The sequence below is a fragment of the Symsagittifera roscoffensis genome, chromosome 3 (assembly GCF_963678635.1).
Source record: "Symsagittifera roscoffensis chromosome 3, txSymRosc1.1, whole genome shotgun sequence".
Lineage (NCBI taxonomy): Eukaryota > Metazoa > Xenacoelomorpha > Acoela > Convolutidae > Symsagittifera > Symsagittifera roscoffensis.
In genome coordinates, this window is record NC_087064.1 from 76,332,776 (window position 1) to 76,350,619 (window position 17,844).

The 17,844-nt window shown below is 44.8% G+C and overlaps 1 protein-coding gene across 1 annotated transcript; it reads left to right on the plus strand.

Annotated features, from left to right (window-relative positions):
* Nucleotides 1-13,137: 13,137 nt before the first annotated feature.
* On the plus strand, nt 13,138-14,960 carry LOC134842005 (vacuolar protein sorting-associated protein 45-like). The gene has a single exon (XM_063858142.1). The coding sequence runs from the start codon at nt 13,168-13,170 to the stop codon at nt 14,881-14,883; it is 1,716 nt and encodes a 571-aa protein (XP_063714212.1). The 5' UTR covers nt 13,138-13,167; the 3' UTR covers nt 14,884-14,960.
* The last annotated feature ends 2,884 nt before the right edge of the window (nt 14,961-17,844 follow it).

Below are 17,844 nucleotides of genomic sequence, written 5' to 3' on the forward strand. Positions count from 1 at the left end.
CCCAAAAGAGTGACAAGATGACAAGTAACCTCTCCAAATGGATCCGGACGGGGCCCAAAGATAAAGGGGACCTGGAAGAAGACAGCTACAAGATCTTAAGCCAGTTCTACGAAGACAGAAAAGATTTACTCTAACACACAGCTGATGGGGTGGTAGCATGCAAGAGAAAAAATGAGGAGAAAATATTACACAAGCATAACTGCCACAGTTGTATCAGACGGAAGTGTTATTCAGACCGCATGATCAAATGGGGCACCAGGGGATAGACAAGGTGCAACAAAGAAAACTTCACAGGTTTGACTGGCCAGGATAAAGGAAAGCCTGCGAGAGATGGGTGAATGCATGCCTGGCATGCCTGCAAGTGAAGGACCCAAGGAAGATGAAGTTCCCACTCAAGTCCGTTGAAAGCTCGGATTTAACGCGGTTGTGCAGATAGACCATCAAAAGATCTGTATGACAGAATCGGGATATAACCAGATACTGGTCATAATAGATCATTTCACAAAGTTGGCAGAAGCGGTGCCGTGTCAGACAGCCTCGGCAGAGGAGACTTGTGACCACTTGATAAAACATTGGATATCACGGTATGGTTGCCCCATGACGTTTCAGTCGGACAATGGCAAAGCCTTCGTGGGGGATCTGACGAAAGAATTGTTGAAGAGGTCACACATTGCTCAAGCGCACTCAACGACCTACCATCCCCAGACCAACGGGTTAGTGGAGAGACAGAACAGAACGTTGGTGAACATGCTGGGGGTATACTGCTCAAGATACATGACAGACTGGGATAAATATCTGCCGCAAGTGGTAGGGGCATACAACAGTACGCAACACTCAACAACAGGAATCAGTCCCTTCATGATGTTGAAGGGCAGGGAAAGAGCGATGCCTCTAACATTCTTTTACCCAGAATACGAAGGGAAAAAGACATCGCCTCAAGCTTATGTGAAAGAAGCGGTTAAGAGACAGCAGGAACTAAACGGGCTCTGCAGGAGGAACACAGCGCAAGCACAAATGAGACAGCGGAAGAAATACGATGAGAAACTACTGCAAGCGAAACCATATGCAGTGAGCCAATACGTCTGGGTCTTCCAGAATGTTATACCTCCCAAACGGACAAAGAAACTACTTAAGAAATGGAGAGGACCGTTCATGATAACGGAAGTGCATCAGCAAGGACGGTTGTACCGCTTGAGTACGGGGCGTGCAGCGCATTATGAAAACTTGAAACCTCCTGTACCATCCCCAGAAGACTGCTACGTACCGCAGAATATGGAGGGACTCGAGTACCTTTTGGTGGAGCCAGCTTGCGAGGTGAACGAAAAGGGCACCAGGGATCAAAATGATAGCAACGAGGACTTGAGTTTGGATGACAATGAAAAGATAGAAGCGGACTCAGAGGCGGAATCCTTTGTGGAAGACGACTGGAATGATCCGGAGCAGGACGAGGTGCCAAAATGGACGGAGCCAGACTTGCTGATAACAGCAGGAACCAGGAGTGGTAATCGCAAACGGACAGGCATGAGGTACAACAGGTACGGGGATGACTTCTTGATTGACAAGATACGGCCTGATGAATTGAGCGACGAGTTAATGAGTGTGGGCGAATTGGTGGCAGACGATGAATGGCAAATCGTCAACGACAGCGAACACTACCCAAAGGAAGACTACTCCACACCAGAACAAGAAACAGATCTGGAGCAGAGCGAGATAGAGAGGAGGGAAAACAAAAACTTGAGAATACTAGAGTGGATGCGTGATGTCAAGAGCAAAGGAGATGAAGGGCAAAGCATCCAGCAGGTCGACGTGTCAGCAGAACAACACGTGAAAACGGAAGATCCCGACAGGCCGCTCGAAATACCACCAGATTATTTAGACCCAGCATCATCGACGGGGACGTCGATAAATATTTTTGTCCGGGGAGTGGGGGTAGGACTTACACACACCGAAAATTTGATGATAGAGAAACTCAGAGAAGTAAGAGAGACTAGCGGGCTAGAACTGGGCGAGAAAGAGGCCGAGCCTACTATAGGACGAAATTTCAAAACGAAATTTGAAATACCCAATGAATACTCGAAGAACATCCTGATAACGGACAGCGACTTCATCCTGTCAGACAGGACTAGCGCGATCTGTATAACGGTGGACATGAGCTTCAAATCGAGACTAGAGGCCGACTTCAAGAGGGAGTACCAGAACGTGGAGTTTCTATTCAGACAGAGACCGGGGCTGGGAGGAATGGCTGGGCTTCCCCCTTCAGTGGCACATGTCCTGGGCAAATCCTGTGCTTTCTGGTGACGAGGGTCAATGAAAGGAATACGATAGATCCTGAGCACGTGATGTTAGCATCAACGAGGCTGAGAGACTTCATGATTGAAAGAGGGATAGTGGAGGTCTCGATGTCTGTTTATGACCCAAACAGGGCCAAGTTGAGCCCAAGGGAATTATATGCCATCCTACACATGGTCTTCGCAGAAACGGAGATAATGGTACATCTACACAAGAAATACTACTTGAGTATCGCCTGAGCTACGGGTGGACAATGGAGGTCTTGAGTGGGGGTACATGGGGATCTCGAGTAAGGGTACATGGGGATCTCGGAGCAGGTAGATGGATTTTAGCGTAATTGGCATTACAATTATAATTGAAAGAGTTGACGGTGCTAAAACATTAAATGAATCTGCATGCTCTTAAAAAATTTTCCAATTGAACTATTTTAGTAAAACAAATGGAGGGATAAGGTTTTAACTACAATAATGAGGAGGTTTTAGGTTAGGAACATAATTTTACTTTCAGATTGATTTGTTAAATAGAGTTGACGACCTAGACACACTCATTGGAAAGAGAAAAGAAGGTCTTGAACAAAATTCACGATCAGCAACATTCGAAAGAGATATTTCTCAAGTACTCAAGTTGGTTGGTACGGTAATACTCAAGTTGGTTGGTACGGTAATAATCAAGTTGGTTAGTGCGCGAGATTATCTAGAAATCGTAAAAATGGCTGATGGATTTTGGAAATCCATGCCTGCGGCGCTAAAGAGGCCTACGCTTGATGAATTGTACAGACGCTTGAGGGACCTGGACTACACCCAAGTGAATGAGAGGATGGCAGTGATGTTGAACGCCATCCTGCAGTTAGGGGAGCAAGGTGAAGGCAGGGAGTCCGCGACAGAAGCTGTCTTGATGGTCGGCTACACCACAGAAGGGATATCCAATCAAGAACAGACCAGGTGGTTGTCCTGGAATGTGGATGGAGGGGTGAGAGGATTCGACTTGGCAAAAAATCCTGGCTTGAGCAACAACACTGAGTACGGCGCGGGAGAGTTCCAATTACCGACCAAACCACCGGCAAGATCCGCGGGCCAATCCACGAGCAAGCCACCTTCCATGATGCGAGCACAGCAACAGGAGGAGACGTATCTTGACCTCAGTAAACTGAAGAGGGAACTTGAGAGGGCGCAGAGGGAGAAGAATAAAGCGAATCTTGACCGGGAAAGCGCGAAGCTCGAGAGTGATCAAGCGAATCTGGAGAGAGACCAAGCGATTCTTGAGAGAGACCAGGCGCGGCGTGACCTTGATATGTTGAAAGCAGAGTACCAGCAAGAACAAAGGGTGCGAGATAACGAGGCGAACTGCGAGCAGTTGAAGTCGGAACTTGAAAAGATCCAGCGGCGACAACGAGAGTTCGACAGGCAAAAGGAAAAGGGGACCAGGACTACGGAGCGAGCTGCTGCAGGCTCAAGGCCGGAGCCACGTATGAAGGTGGATGAGGCTCCCAGGTCAAAGGGACGATTCAACTTAGACCGCGCGACTCAAGAGCACATAAACGAGGGACTGGAAGTGTGGATACCAACCGAATCAGCGTCCTCCCTGCGTGGTAGGGAGACACAACCGATACGCCCACTGATGGACGTGGCACTGCCGGGATATACCCCGAGCTCAAACCCGAGCAGCAGTCAGGTGAGCGGGAGCCCGTCGCGTCTCAAGGAATTAAGTGAGAGAAATCGTGAAAGTCCAACTAGAGTGGAGCTACCCCTGACTTGGAGGGAGCAACCGGATGGGAAGGACACGGATGGCAGATATTACAAACACAACCGCATGGATTGGAACGCGGCGCAGCTGGCGAGAAATGATTGTTTCCATGGCGCAACTTGGGCTGAATACTATACACAGCCACGAATATCGAGGGTGCAGTTCACCTGATTGTAGGGGACAGCATGGTACGGGTGCTGACCCGGATCCAGTCGCACTGGCAGACTGGAGTCTTGAGTTTCTCTGGAGCCCCAACGCCGCAGATGTTGGCATCAGTCAAGATGCTAGGGATGGCAAGAATGTATACAGTGGCTCTAATGATGGGGATCAATGACGTGTCCAGAGGTGAGTCAAGAAAAGTGATGAGGCTACATGATAAAATGAGCTGCATCCTGGAGGAGTTGCGGATTCAGATGGATCCCGCCATACTCACAATTTGCACCACCCCTTATAACATGAAGGCCGACCAACATGCGATGGAAATGAAAGAGAAAGTGCGGAACCTGAACGAAATAATCAGGCAGATACATCAAAAGAGTGTCCTTCCCGTCAGATTGCTGGACGTAGCCGACCAGATGGAGCGATCCTTCCCGGAGGATGCGTCTTCAGACGGAATCCATTTCGACAGACGTAGGGATGTGGAGTGGTTGAACAACGTTTTCCAGAGGAACATAAGTGCGCTGAAGGCAGACCTGCTTGAAACGGCCCAATTCACATTCGGTCCACCCCCAAACCCCCCTTTCCTTGCCACAAGACCCCTGTCCAGTCGCCTGGGAGCGAGAGTCGACTCCAGAGACAGCTCGAGGAGCAGCCGGAGTAGATTACCGGGTTCTACGCCGAGGGAAGCCGAGGAAGCGGAGTCATCGACGCCCCAAAGTTCAGTGGTGTCCTCAGTGGTGGTGGTAGATAACAAGAGAGTAGAGAGACCAGCGTAGAAAAGCCGAACATGATATCTGGAGAAAGTAAAGGATCGTGATGGGATCGGATTTCGAGGGAACGTCTCCCAAGTTGTTCTGGCCGGAAACTCCGGTATACTCGCTGCCAGGTGCAGAGTTGAACCAGATGTTGACCCTGGTGGTAGCGATGAAGTCAGAGATGCCTTGTGAACCAGAGCTACTGCTGTTCGCAGGAATGAACGATCACCTGCATGCGGCTGGACTTCTAGAGCAGTTGAAAGGCGATGAGCCTATGCCAAAGAAAATCTGGGAGGCTATCCAGACGTTGTTTGCCGCGATGAACGAGGTGCAGGAAAATGTCAGTTCTCGATTTGGACCTAAGACGAGAGTGGTATTTACGACGTCCCCTGGTTACGCGAGCATGCCTCCTGCTCTGCAGTTTGTGTATGCCATTTTGGTCCTAATAGCCGAAGGGAACGCATGGCGGATTCTGATGGCAGCTCCCAATCGGGAGCTGGAACCCACGAACTTGAGACTTCGGAAGTCAGAACTGGCAGCGGCGTGGGCGGACGTGTCCCACGCATTGAGGGGATTCTATGAAGTGGCAGACATCCTCATTGTATTGGATGAGGTCTTCTTACTTGAGGTCTCGAATCTCGCCCGGCAACTGAAGTTCAGTCCGGTAATAGGGGATGACCATCCAATAATAAGTCACCTGACAGCCAGCCTATGGTTCCGAGGTATGTACTTGACCATCACGAGCTCCACCAGCAAATCGAGGGAACCAAGTAACGAAAGAAAGAATGTGGCTGCGGCCGAAAAACAACTGGAAGCGATGATATATCGACTAACACAAGATAGAGGCAGGTGGCCGTTTCTAACACCAAGGCTAGAGAATGCTACGGACAAGACGAGGGAGAGTGCCCCACCTCTCGTGAAGCAGATCTGGGAATTTCTTGAGGAACAATTGGAGGTAGCCGAGAGTAGGGAGATGACGGTGGGTAGAATCGTCACGGCAGCGAACGAGGTCACCATTGGAGGATTCTGGAGGGAGCATGCAAAAGATGAGTTGAGGACGAGGAAATATCACGAGATCCTGAATTTCTTGAGTCCTTGTTGGGAAAAGAAGTACATGGCTGCAGTGTTTTGTGCAAAAGAGACCATTTTCGGGGCCTTTGTGCAAGAGCTATGGCGTATGCCAAAAAGCCTCTTGCTGGCCCTATACTTAGTTTACCCAAGGTACCTGTTTAACATGGGTCCAGCGTACATGTTGAGTCGGGTTGTAGAGACACTTCGGATTGATGGGTATCTGGCACTGGTGCTCCTGGCTCATGGCGAACTGGTGCCATTTCATCGGTTGATGAAATATGGGGAGCCCTTGTCGATGCGAAAGACCCACTCAAGTATAGACATCTACTCGTACAAGTGCGCTGCTGGTGGAGTATCTTCTGATGCAAAACCGAGACATGACCGGGGAGGAGAAGAATCTAAAGACGAGATGAATGCAGGGAGGCGAATGGTGGTATCCCTCTACTGACCGATCTATGTCTGGCGATGAGATCTGACCCAGTGGGAATGATCAGGGGACTAGAGGAGGTCGTAACTTTTATTTACGGACCAGCGGTTACGTACGCCTTTCCGGACCCTTTAGTGGCGGCATACCGCAATTCAGTGGTACACGTGAGATTAATAAGCGTGTTGGATGGGACGGCGTTGAACTGGTGTCGACAAGAGGTGCTGAGGGCACGAATGAGTAATACAGTGCTCTCTGGGAAGGTGAAAGATCCCGAGTTGGTAGTGATTAACTTACGGGGGCAACTGCGATGCAGGATGGGGGAAAGCGTGAAGACCCCATTGAGACTTATCCCAAGTTCTGGAATCTGAATCCCCTTACGCCGGACGGACAAGAGATCTGCAGAGCTTCGAGCTGGTAAAAAGGGAGCTAGAGGCGACACTAGAGAAGGAAAGCCTGCCCGCAACCATTCCTGTTTTCCCAACAGTCAGGAGAATGACCTTGGGGATGAATAGCTCCCTGGTGGTCCCATCCCTGTTCGCAAGAGCTACGGTAGAAAGGCAGCAAAAGGAGTTCACCGATGGCTGGGACTCCTTGTTCCTTGGGTATAAAGCAATGGTCTACTTCCATACTTGTGATATCAAGATAAACTCGATGCCTCCAAATTTCGAGGTTCGTGACATTTTGAGAACGCTCGATCAGGCGAATCTGGAGAACATGTTACCGGTATGGGATGATGGCAGGATGATCGTAGAAGAAGGTCACATCGCGCTGAAAGACGAGAGGAAGTTGCCCACAAGAAAGTACCGGGCGCCTTACGGATTAGAGCAAGTGGAAATGAAACAAGAAGAGAAAGAGCTGGATGCCGCAGGCTTGTTATATGTTGCCCTGACAGAATACAAGAAGCAAGACCCAGCGGCACCCTCACCCCTATCAGTAGGCACCCCTGGCGACAGGAGAAGCGGCCCCGTAGAAGACCGATTTAGAAAGATACTTGATAGAAGGCGAGCCGAGTCAGAAGAAGACTACATGGATGAAACTCTCAGTGAAACAGGAGAGGAAATGGAAGTGGAGAATACGCCTGAGCCGAAACCAGCTGAGGAGGATTTCACCGCCCAGGAACTACTGCAGGACCTGAGCAGAGATGATTGGGCGGACACTGCCACGCCACCTCTGACCTCATCCCCTCGGAAAAACCTGGAATTACTGTTGACAAGCAAAACTTCCCACATGGGGATGATACTCTTGAGTACAGAAGAGAGCAAGAAGAACACGTTTGAGGGGAACAAGAGCTAGGGGCTCTGGATGAGAAGGCTTGGCGGGATCTCTTGAGTGAATTTAATCAAGAGACGAAGATTGAGACCACGCTAGATAACTTCAAGGAAGAACTGTGGAACACGGTGGTCAAGTTCGGGGAACCGGTGTTGATGGGCACCGGGCTGGATGAAAAAGCAAGAAAGGAGTTGCTGAGCAAGATGGTCAAGTTGAGGGAGACGCGACAGAAGACCAAGGTTGATGAATGTAAAGACGGCTCTACTCTGAAGCAAAAAAACTGATGATAAAATGGTTAAAGTTAAAGGGGAGGATAAGTTTAAGACTAGTAATATGATTAAAAGTACTAATATTCTTAAGGCTCGAGCAGGGGGAGGCAAGAGTTGGGAGGGTCGGACCGGGATAACGAGATCGAATCAGTGATGATAATGACGACGTCCCCAAGCAAAGGTATGAAGTCTCGAAAGAGGAAACGGGAGGTAGAGGAGTTGAGCAGCCTGTCGGCGGATGCTGTCTCTGAGAAGAACTTCAGGGAGACTGCCCCCATGATCCTGGCGCGGTGGAAGACTGCAGCCTACAAGAGTAGCTCCGAACCAAGGAAGCTAGCCGAAGTGGTGAACGAGATAGAGGTCTCGACAAGTCCGGCAACGGAAGAAGATTTCAAACCTCAGAAGGCAGGCTCGAAAAAGGGTTCGACGCATGGACAAACATGGGAAGTGGATGTTGGCAAAAAATGGATCTCGAGCGAATATCAGGCTATTGGCAAACAAGTGACCCGCGACCCTCTTGAGAAGAATGCGACAAGGAATACGGGTCGAGCTTGGTGGGTGGCCCTAGAGACGATGAAGGAATTGGAGGACTGTCTGAAGAAACTCGATCATGGGTTGTTCCGCAAGCGTCGCAATTGGGCTACTCAACAAAAAACCGAGGTCAGCAAGTTAGAACTGGGAAGTCAGCTAAAGTGGGCTTGGCAGAGCTTGTTGCGGGAACACTTTGAGGAGGCGATGAGAACACCTTCGTCCGCATTGCCTCTGATGGCAAATCCCTTCGTTAGAACAGCGGGGCAGCTGATCTTCGCGTGGAGCCTAGTGGGAATAGAATTGGAGGTATTGACTTCACATGATAAATTGAAATTGGGCAATGAAAGCCTAGAAATCTACCAGATGCTGGTACAGCATGTCGCGAGAGATAATTCCGGTTTCAATCTGGCGAGAAGAAAAGATGCCACTTGTTTCTTGAGGTGGATAATGTCCGTAATGACTAATAGTACCGTCCAAACTTGTCATCAGAAAGCCATGGGGAGCAAAACCATGGAGAGAAGAGTCTCCACCGTCATACTGAACGTGTACCAGAGTACAGGAATCGAGAAGGAAGATGACTCGAGGCAATCTCAAGAGAATCATGGGAAACTTGTTGAAATACGAAGATTCCACAACAAGAAATTTGAAGAGGGGCATGATGTGCAGCGTAACTTGCTCTTGGCTGAGGATTAGTCTAGACCCAATAAAAAGGGAGAATATCAATACGTGTCTGGAGTGATGGGAATAGCGTACAACCCTTTCTTGAATTCAGAGGCCGGGAGCGCTCACAGGAACCACGAGGTGACGGAGCTTTTGAAGTTTTGGACAGAGAAGAGAATCGTAATTGATTCAACGGAGAGGGAGAAACCGAGCTACTTGAGGCGACACCCAAGGTGATAAGCGTACCGCGCTCGAGCAAGAGAGAGGAATTGAGAATGGGGAATGGAAATGGCATGATGACTACGAATTTGGGAACAGGTTGGAAATTGCTGAGACACTCCTGGTGTCCACAACTCCATGCGAACTTGATTGAAGAAGTCACGGAACGAGTGAGGCTAACACCAGCAAAAGACGAGGACCTGGGAACTTTGGACGTGATACACAAATTGATCCTACCAGAGAGTAAAGAGTGGGGCGAAGCAACGAGTAAGCTGGGATCAGTAAAGAAGTTGGAACCTGGCAGCTGTCTTGACTTGACGTGCGGAGGCGGAGGGCACACCTGTGATGGACGATCATGTTTCAGAATACAATCTTTCCAGAGAGAAGACCTAGTCGCTTGGTTTGTTGACATAACAGAAAGAGAGAAGAGCGAGGTACAGATAATGGCTGAGTGTTATACGAACACTACAGTGAATATAGTAACGGCGCTGGGGTTCTTCTCTAGAATATGTAGTCTGCAATCACTGGATATGCTGGAGTCTGAACACCATTTGGTGACTGCGTTAAGCGTGGAGTCGTGGCTGGGGCGTTGCAAACCACCCAGAAACATATCAGAGGGTGGAAGATTCGTCTAGAGGCGGAGATGGGATTTCCCGTGAGCGAAGCTTATGGTCTGCATGTAAATGCAAAGTCCTTGGTGTGATCAGTAATGGCCAACGTATGTGGGAGCCATTATCCATTACACATGGCAATGGTGGAGGTATCCAGCCAAAGAATACTAGTGGATAAGGCCTTTTCGGTACCCAAGTGCGTACGACTGGCTCGAATGTCGCATCATTCACATAGGCTGTTGAGGAAGATCCTGGAAACGGTGCCAAGGGCACAAAGAGATGACTTGAGTGAGATCTGGGGAAAAGAACTCTTGAGCTTAGAAGGCGAAAACACGAGTGATTTTGAGAGACAGAATGCCATCGGGAAGCAGATGAATAGTGTCCCAGCGCAGGAGGAAAATGATATGGCGCACGAGAAAATGATGGAACTAGAGCCTCTGCTGGAAGCCTCGGGAGAACGCAATCTCCGAAGCATAAAGATTACACATGGGGAATGCCCATGCCATTGCTTGGCACAGACAGTGTGGTACCCGGAGCATTCAAACCTCTGTTTAGTGTGGGATGTGGAAGAAATTCGGTCAATCGGATTACCCGATCACCAGCAGAAGGTGACCGTCTTGTTAGTAAGTACGATGTTGGCGTTACGATGGATCGAGGAAAATGTAACGAAATATAGGGAGTCGAAGATATCAACGGCGGAATCGATAAACGCTATCGATTATAGCAGAAGACTTGAGTTGTTCGAGACGGCGTGCAAGGTATTCGCCATACCCATGGAGATCAGGCACGTATAGAGCCGCGTGAGGTTCTTCCCGTGGCTTCGATTGACGTTGACGTCTTGGCTGTACATGGTGACGAAAGATCCCTTGAAGAAATATCAAAAGGAAGATCGGCAGTTCCTGGCAGAATTAGGACCGGAAGCCTTCAAGAGACCTCTGCTGACCCATTGAAATGTGATCACGACGGGTTTGAAAAGAGTCGATAGGGTGTCTAGAGACAGGGCCAAAGCAAGAGAATCGATACCGGAGGATGACTTGGCGAAGACCGTGAGCTTGAGCCTCCACAATTCTTTTTGCTTGAACAGGGAATTGAAAGTGAAAGGTTTTACCAAATCAGGCAATGAGGTTGCAGGAGCAGAAGGAGTGGATGCGATCCTTCGAGCAATTGAAAGCATGGGAAGAGATCGTGATCAGCTCTGATGATGAGGAAGCGCGGCTAAGGCAGATCACGGTGTCAAATTCATCGGGCCCTAGCACTTCGAAGGCTAGGAATACAAAGTGAGCAGGGAGCTCAATATGGGTCTCTTGAGTCTTGAGAGGGAAAAGAGGGGGCTCGAGTGTGAGTTCGGATGACATCCGAGGTCACGAAAAAGAAATTTTAACGAAACAAAGTATTGTTATCAATATGCTATAATTATTACATAAATCAAAATGTTCCATGACAATTTCCTGGTTGGATAGGTCAAAAGAAATTTCAAATCCTTAGCTTGCAAAGCAGATGTTAAAAGTGCAGGTGTATGCAGATTTTGATTGCCGTTTAGCGATAGTGTGACAATTTTACATGGATGTGAATTTTGGGTTGTAGATAAACTTAAGTCTGCTGCAAACTTCTGTGAATGACCACTGGCACTGTATCTTGAGCAACACTCAGTATTCGGGGGACTCACTGGCAGGCGGCAACACGCGATGAGCACATCGATCTTGAGTCCGGGGAGTATGTGCCAGTCGGTCATATTTGGAAGTTTGACCTTGAGGAATACGAACTACGTAATTTTGGGGTGGAATGTAATTTTTCAAAAAAAATTCGAATTGGACATGTCATGCTCAAGTTTCTCGCGACAACTGAAAATATCAGAAAAATTAGACCAGAGCAACAGATTTACAATTGCGGGAAAGTGGTCAACTTAAGCAGCGTGAAATTGCTATTCGCAATTTCCGACATCGAAATAATACGAGAGTAGAGCTGTCCTATCTTGATACAGAAAACAAAGAACATCGAAATTCAGTTGGACCAGAGTGAACCTTCGGTGGAAAGGTGGACAACCCAAGTGTCCCAATGGTCCAGAACCAAAACACCCTTCTCGAGACAAAACTTGTTGGATCAGAACTTATTGAATCAAACTTAATTCCCCAATTATTCTCAAGTTGCTTACTATCTTAGTTATCCCAATTCTCGAGTGTGCCGATATGTGAGTACTCAATTTAGTTTTCTTGAGTGTGTTTTATGATTGTTATGTCGAGGTAAGGAGAGTTTTAGGTTGATCCATCTGAAATGGATCAAAGTTTCACTGTCTAATAAAAAGTAACTGTACGGATTGTTCCGACCCTGTTTTTAACGGCGTTCGCGTTTTTTGGGTATTTTGAGACCTGAGTATCGGGACGTTCTTATTTTCTAGAGTGAGGGGGGTGGTATTTTGGTAGTGGCCTTTAAGCTGTAACGGGTTTTTAGTCTCATGTCGCAAGTGAACCGAATTAGCTCCGACCGCTCGAGGTAGAAAAACACAAGAGATAGTGTCCCTGACTCTTGAGCCAATGGTTATAGGGCCTATTTTTCTTTAACCTCATATGTGACCGAAGTAGGCGACTGTTACACGTAGTCCACTTCAATTGGCGCTAGTGTTTCTTAATTTTGATTTTTTAAGTTTCTAAAAGTTTTTTGTTTTAGCTCACTTCCTCTAATAGGTGTGGTCCCCATTTTTATATTTCCTTAATTTTATTTTTTTAAATCATTTAACTCTATCTGGTGAATTTACCATCTTCAAGTTCATTTTCTCGTCGAACTGTTGGAATAAAATTTCGTTGCTGCTAAGCATTTTTGGTCATTCTGGTCGAATGTCACATTGTATAAATTGGATTCAACAGAAATTTTCGAAGCCTTTTGTAATATCCTATTACTAAAAAGTTTTTCATAAAATCAATATGCTGTTTTCGAGAACTAATTTAATGCTGGTAGATGTGATTCTCGACTGTTTTTTGTGAAGTTCAATCTTAGAAAAAAGATACTTCGTCTTTGTATTTCCCGTATCATCTCTTCACTGGCTTACAATGCTACGCTTGCATTGTATCTCAAGTGATGCGAAGCTCTGGATCGTCTCAGTGTCAAAGTAATATGAATTTGTTTTTTTCTTCTAGAATTTAATGCACTAGTGAGCAATAAAACCGACAATGAATCTAGTTTCAGCCGTTAGAAACTACGTTGGGAAGATGATAGACGACTCGGGAGTAGGTGTAATGAAAATTTTGCTGATGGACAAAGAAACCATTTCAGTCGTCAGTATGGTATATGCCCAATCTGAGCTCCTTCAGCGAGAAGTTTATCTTTTCGAGTTGTTGAATAACTTCAACAGAGAGCCAATGAGACATTTGAAATGCATTTGTTTCATTCGACCGACTCGGGAGAACATCGAAAACTTGTGCAATGAGTTAAGGAATCCCAATTATAACCTGTACTTCATTTACTTTACAAATGTAATCGACAAAGATAGTCTTAAACAGTTGGCAGAAGCAGATGAGCATGAAGTTGTTAGGGAAGTTCAGGAAGTGTTCGCAGATTTTCTTTGCATGGCTCGACACGTATTCTCTTTCAACATAATTGGGTGCTCGAAAAAGAACAGATGGAAGCACGATGTTTTGCAGCGATGCACATCTGGTTTGACGTCTCTGTTATTAGCTCTGAAAAGATGTCCGGTCATTAGATACCAAGCCAGTTCAGAGATGGCAGATGAATTGGCGAAATGCGTTGGTAATCTCATCTCTAAAGAGGCTGCGCTGTTTGACTTTCGACACACAGATGTTGCTCCTCTGTTATTAATTCTAGACAGGCGCTTTGATCCTCTGACACCGCTCCTTAACCAATGGACTTACCAAGCTATGGTCCATGAATTGATAGGAATTCACAATAATCGTGTGAATTTGTCATCTGTTCCCAACACTTCAGAGGAACTGAAGGAGGTAGTACTATCAGCAGAGCAAGATGAGTTCTACAGCAAATGCATGTTTATGAATTTTGGAGAAATTGGAAGTCAGATAAAAGAACTTATGGAAAACTACCAGAAAACTGCGCAAAGTCATCAAAAAATTGAATCTATATCTGACATGAAAACCTTCATAGAAAATTACCCAGCATTCAAAAAGATGTCAGGCACTGTTGCCAAGCATATAACTCTTGTCGGAGAGCTTTCTCGCTTAGTTCAAGTTAATAACTTGTTGGAAGTGTCCGAAACTGAACAAGAGCTCGCATGTCATTCCAATCATTCGGAAGCCCTACAGCACGTAAAAAAGTTGATCACCAATGATGCAGTAACTGATCTTGATGCAACACGTTTAGTCATGCTGTACACTTTGAAGTATGAACGGCATTCTAGTAACGACATTCCAGGTTTGATAGAACTCTTAAACCGACGCAACGTACCCGAAGAGTTCAGACGGGTAGCGGCAAGTGTTTTAACGTACAGCAATGCCAGTGTTAATGGAGTCCATCATCAATCTCTATCCGAAAGCCCAGTCGCTGCAACCAGAAGACTACTAAAAGGTTTAAAAGGAGTAGAAAACATCTACACGCAACATCAGCCGATGTTGAAAGAAATTCTGGAAAACCTTCTACGAGGAAGGCTGAAAGAGTCAGCCTACCCTTACAATGGAAACAATCCTGTCCGGGTAGACAGAGTTCGAGATGTAATCGTGTTTGTAGCGGGAGGAGTCACATACGAAGAAGCAAACACAGTTCACACTCTGAACTTGGCGAATCCTGATGTCAGAATTATTCTAGGATCGACAAATGTTCACAATACGAAATCTTTCTTCGAAGAAATTGCCGCATCTGTCAGCGACGGAAATGCATATGATATTTCGAGGTTTAGAGACTCGGAGAAGTTGACATAAACTCGCCCAGATACGTGGAAATTTAAATTTAAAAATGTATATTTATTGGTGTAGAAAAATTAATTGTTCTTTTATAAGCTTTCTTTACGCTTGCGGTCAGTAAATCTGTTTTCTCATGGAGGAACTGAGATTTAAAGTTTCGTCAACGCAAATTCAGGTAACTCAAATGAACGACGTAAGAGGTTTAGTTATATATCATATCGCAGCTGCTTCAGTCATGATTTGGACAGCAATTTAAAATTTCAAAAAGAAATCTGTGTCGCAAAAAGTTGGCATGTATTATGATCAGAAACCAAAAGAGCTTTTTTTATTATGAAGAACGTTTTTTTTATTAGTGGCTGTTTTAATGTTTGGAAACCAATTTTCTTAAATAGCAAGATCAATCACTTAGTAAATCTTGGTAAAAAACTGCTTTTGAAAGAACATATAAGAACATATTTTAATGGCTTTTTCTAGCATTTTTCTACTAAAATTGTTTTTCAGTTTGCTTAATTAACTGTGAATGAAATATATGCCTAATATCTGGCTTTTCATTCAGCTCCTTTTATCAAACGACGATGGAAAAAACTACCCTAATTTGAGAAAAATTGTTGTATTTTAAGACTATGGTCGGAACATTCTGTCCCAAGGTTATGGGAAATCTATTTGGTTTAAAACGCATAAATCGTAGGAGCTCTCAATCCAATAAAGTCACTTCTGCCGAGTTTTTATTAGGACATTTTGCTTAATTGCCTCTGAATGCTGGGAATCGCCAAATTCAGATTATTGTTTATTTTTAAGTTTCAACGAGTCTGGGCACAAGGGTGCAGCAGGGTTCTTGGCTTTTTGTTCTGACCATTTGAAAATTGGGGAGAAACTATGTTTTGGTTGTATTTTAGTTTTTTTTCACTTGAAATCAGGAACCACAAATAATCATCGGAATGGGTCGAGTGATATATCATATTGAAGCCCTTTCAATCGTGATTCGAACGACATTAAAAATTTTCAACTAAGCGTCCCAGTGTTCAGAAACACAGGTTTAAAGCTTTTAGTTTTTTGTCTTAATTCGAGCAAATAGAGCAAGCGAGCAGGCTTACAATAGCTTAATTTAAGCAGAGAACTTAGTATCACTCGAGTAAAGTTCGTTTTTTAGCGCCTTTTTGGATTCAAAAACTCAAAAAAAACTACAAATGTTTTTTTTTGTTAAGTAGTTTTTCGACAAAAATTGCTGTCCATTTTGCTATTTTACTATAGTGTAGAATATGTCTAAGCTCAGCTTTTTTTGGATACGTTCTTTTATCAAATCACGCAAAATAAACAACGCTTAATTGAAAAAACTTTTTTTGTAATTTTTCAAAGACTACGGTCGCAATATTCTGATCTACTTGCACCGTAACCGACTATCATTGATGCTGTTTGCATTTATTTATTAACTCACGATTGCATCTTTCTAGATCCGTTTCAGACCATTTTGCCAAAGTTTCGCCTAAATTGGAACCGTTACATACTGTTCAGCAGTCACATATTATCAACTGTGCCAATTAAGCTACAAGGGAAATAAAAAAGGAAACATTATGTTACTTAATGATTTGACCAATAGATGACAGAATAGACATTGAAAAGTTTTCTCTTGGGCTGTTCCGCTGAGGAACCCCTGGAACGCGGAAATCCTGAGGTTTTTGTGACATTTCCAGTTTTTCAAAGACATTCCAGAAAATTTGAATTTAAAATTTATGAAGTATTTTCAAATCAATCTGCTGTTTTTCTAGGACTCGAACTGCTTTTTTAGTATTATTTTTGGTCAGTTGTTTTACCACTGCTCTTCCAGTAAAAAGGAAAGAAAGACAATGGCAGTGAAGGGAAGAGAAGAAAGCGAAGCTCTTCAAGAGTCATCAACGTAGTGAATACTCTAATTTGAAATATCACTATTGATCCAGTTTTCTCATATTAGGTGGATGTTGTCAAAAAAAAATGTCAGTCGTGAATGTTCTTGCTAAATTCATAGAGCTCCAAGGTAATTATTTTTCTGCGAAAATCGAAATTTCAGTTTTAATAAAACAATTCGGTAGTTTTTCGGTTTGCTTGCGTTCATTGAAATTTTGCAACTGTCTGTCGGCTATGGTTTGATATATAGTAATTGAAATGATAAATTAGACAAGTGAGAAAAACTATATTTCATAACTTCACACTGAGCAGTCTCAGTTTAATTTAAATTCGAATCAACTGATCAATTACGTGATATCAGTGAAAACCGCATGTCTCCATTTTTTTTAGCCTAAGGAGATATGAATTTTTCATCTCGAGTCAAACGGAACATATGTAAATTTTATACAAACAAAGCCTTCTCTCGGATGGAGGTTCGAACCTGGTCACTCAGTGACATATGCACTCGACTAACGTCCTTTTTGTTGGGAAAATTGAAAGTTTTTGATGTATTCTTCTCGACACTAAAAGTGAGCTGAGAAATTATTAAGTGAAATTGTTTTTTAAATTTAAGTCGGTCTACCTTTAATTCCTCGTTTTTCGGGAAACAACAGGGAGTTCCCCCAGGAAACCGATTAGATATTGAAATTCCAATTTTATCTTTCCCTAACTTGGGAAACATGATGGAAAAAACCAAAGCAAATCTAAATTTGACTATGCGAGATCGTCTTTATACCCGCCAATTTCATCGTGCTAAAAACTTGCGGTTGCTTGTTGAAAGTAGATTGAGCTCGCTCGCTCGTCTGTAAGGGTGGCGCAAAAACACTGACTGCCAAAAAAAGCAATCCGCTTTAGCTGTGGGAATATTGTTTACCGTGAGTTGAAACTACATCAGAATCGTTTACCTCTTCTCTCCTCTGTACTTGAAAATCTGGAAAGACTTGCTTATTTATAAGAGTTAACTAGACGGATGTACTCAGCAGATTTTTCGATATTCGTTAGCAAGTACCATCAATGAAGAAAGACATTTAAAAACTTCATCAATCAATTACAAGACGT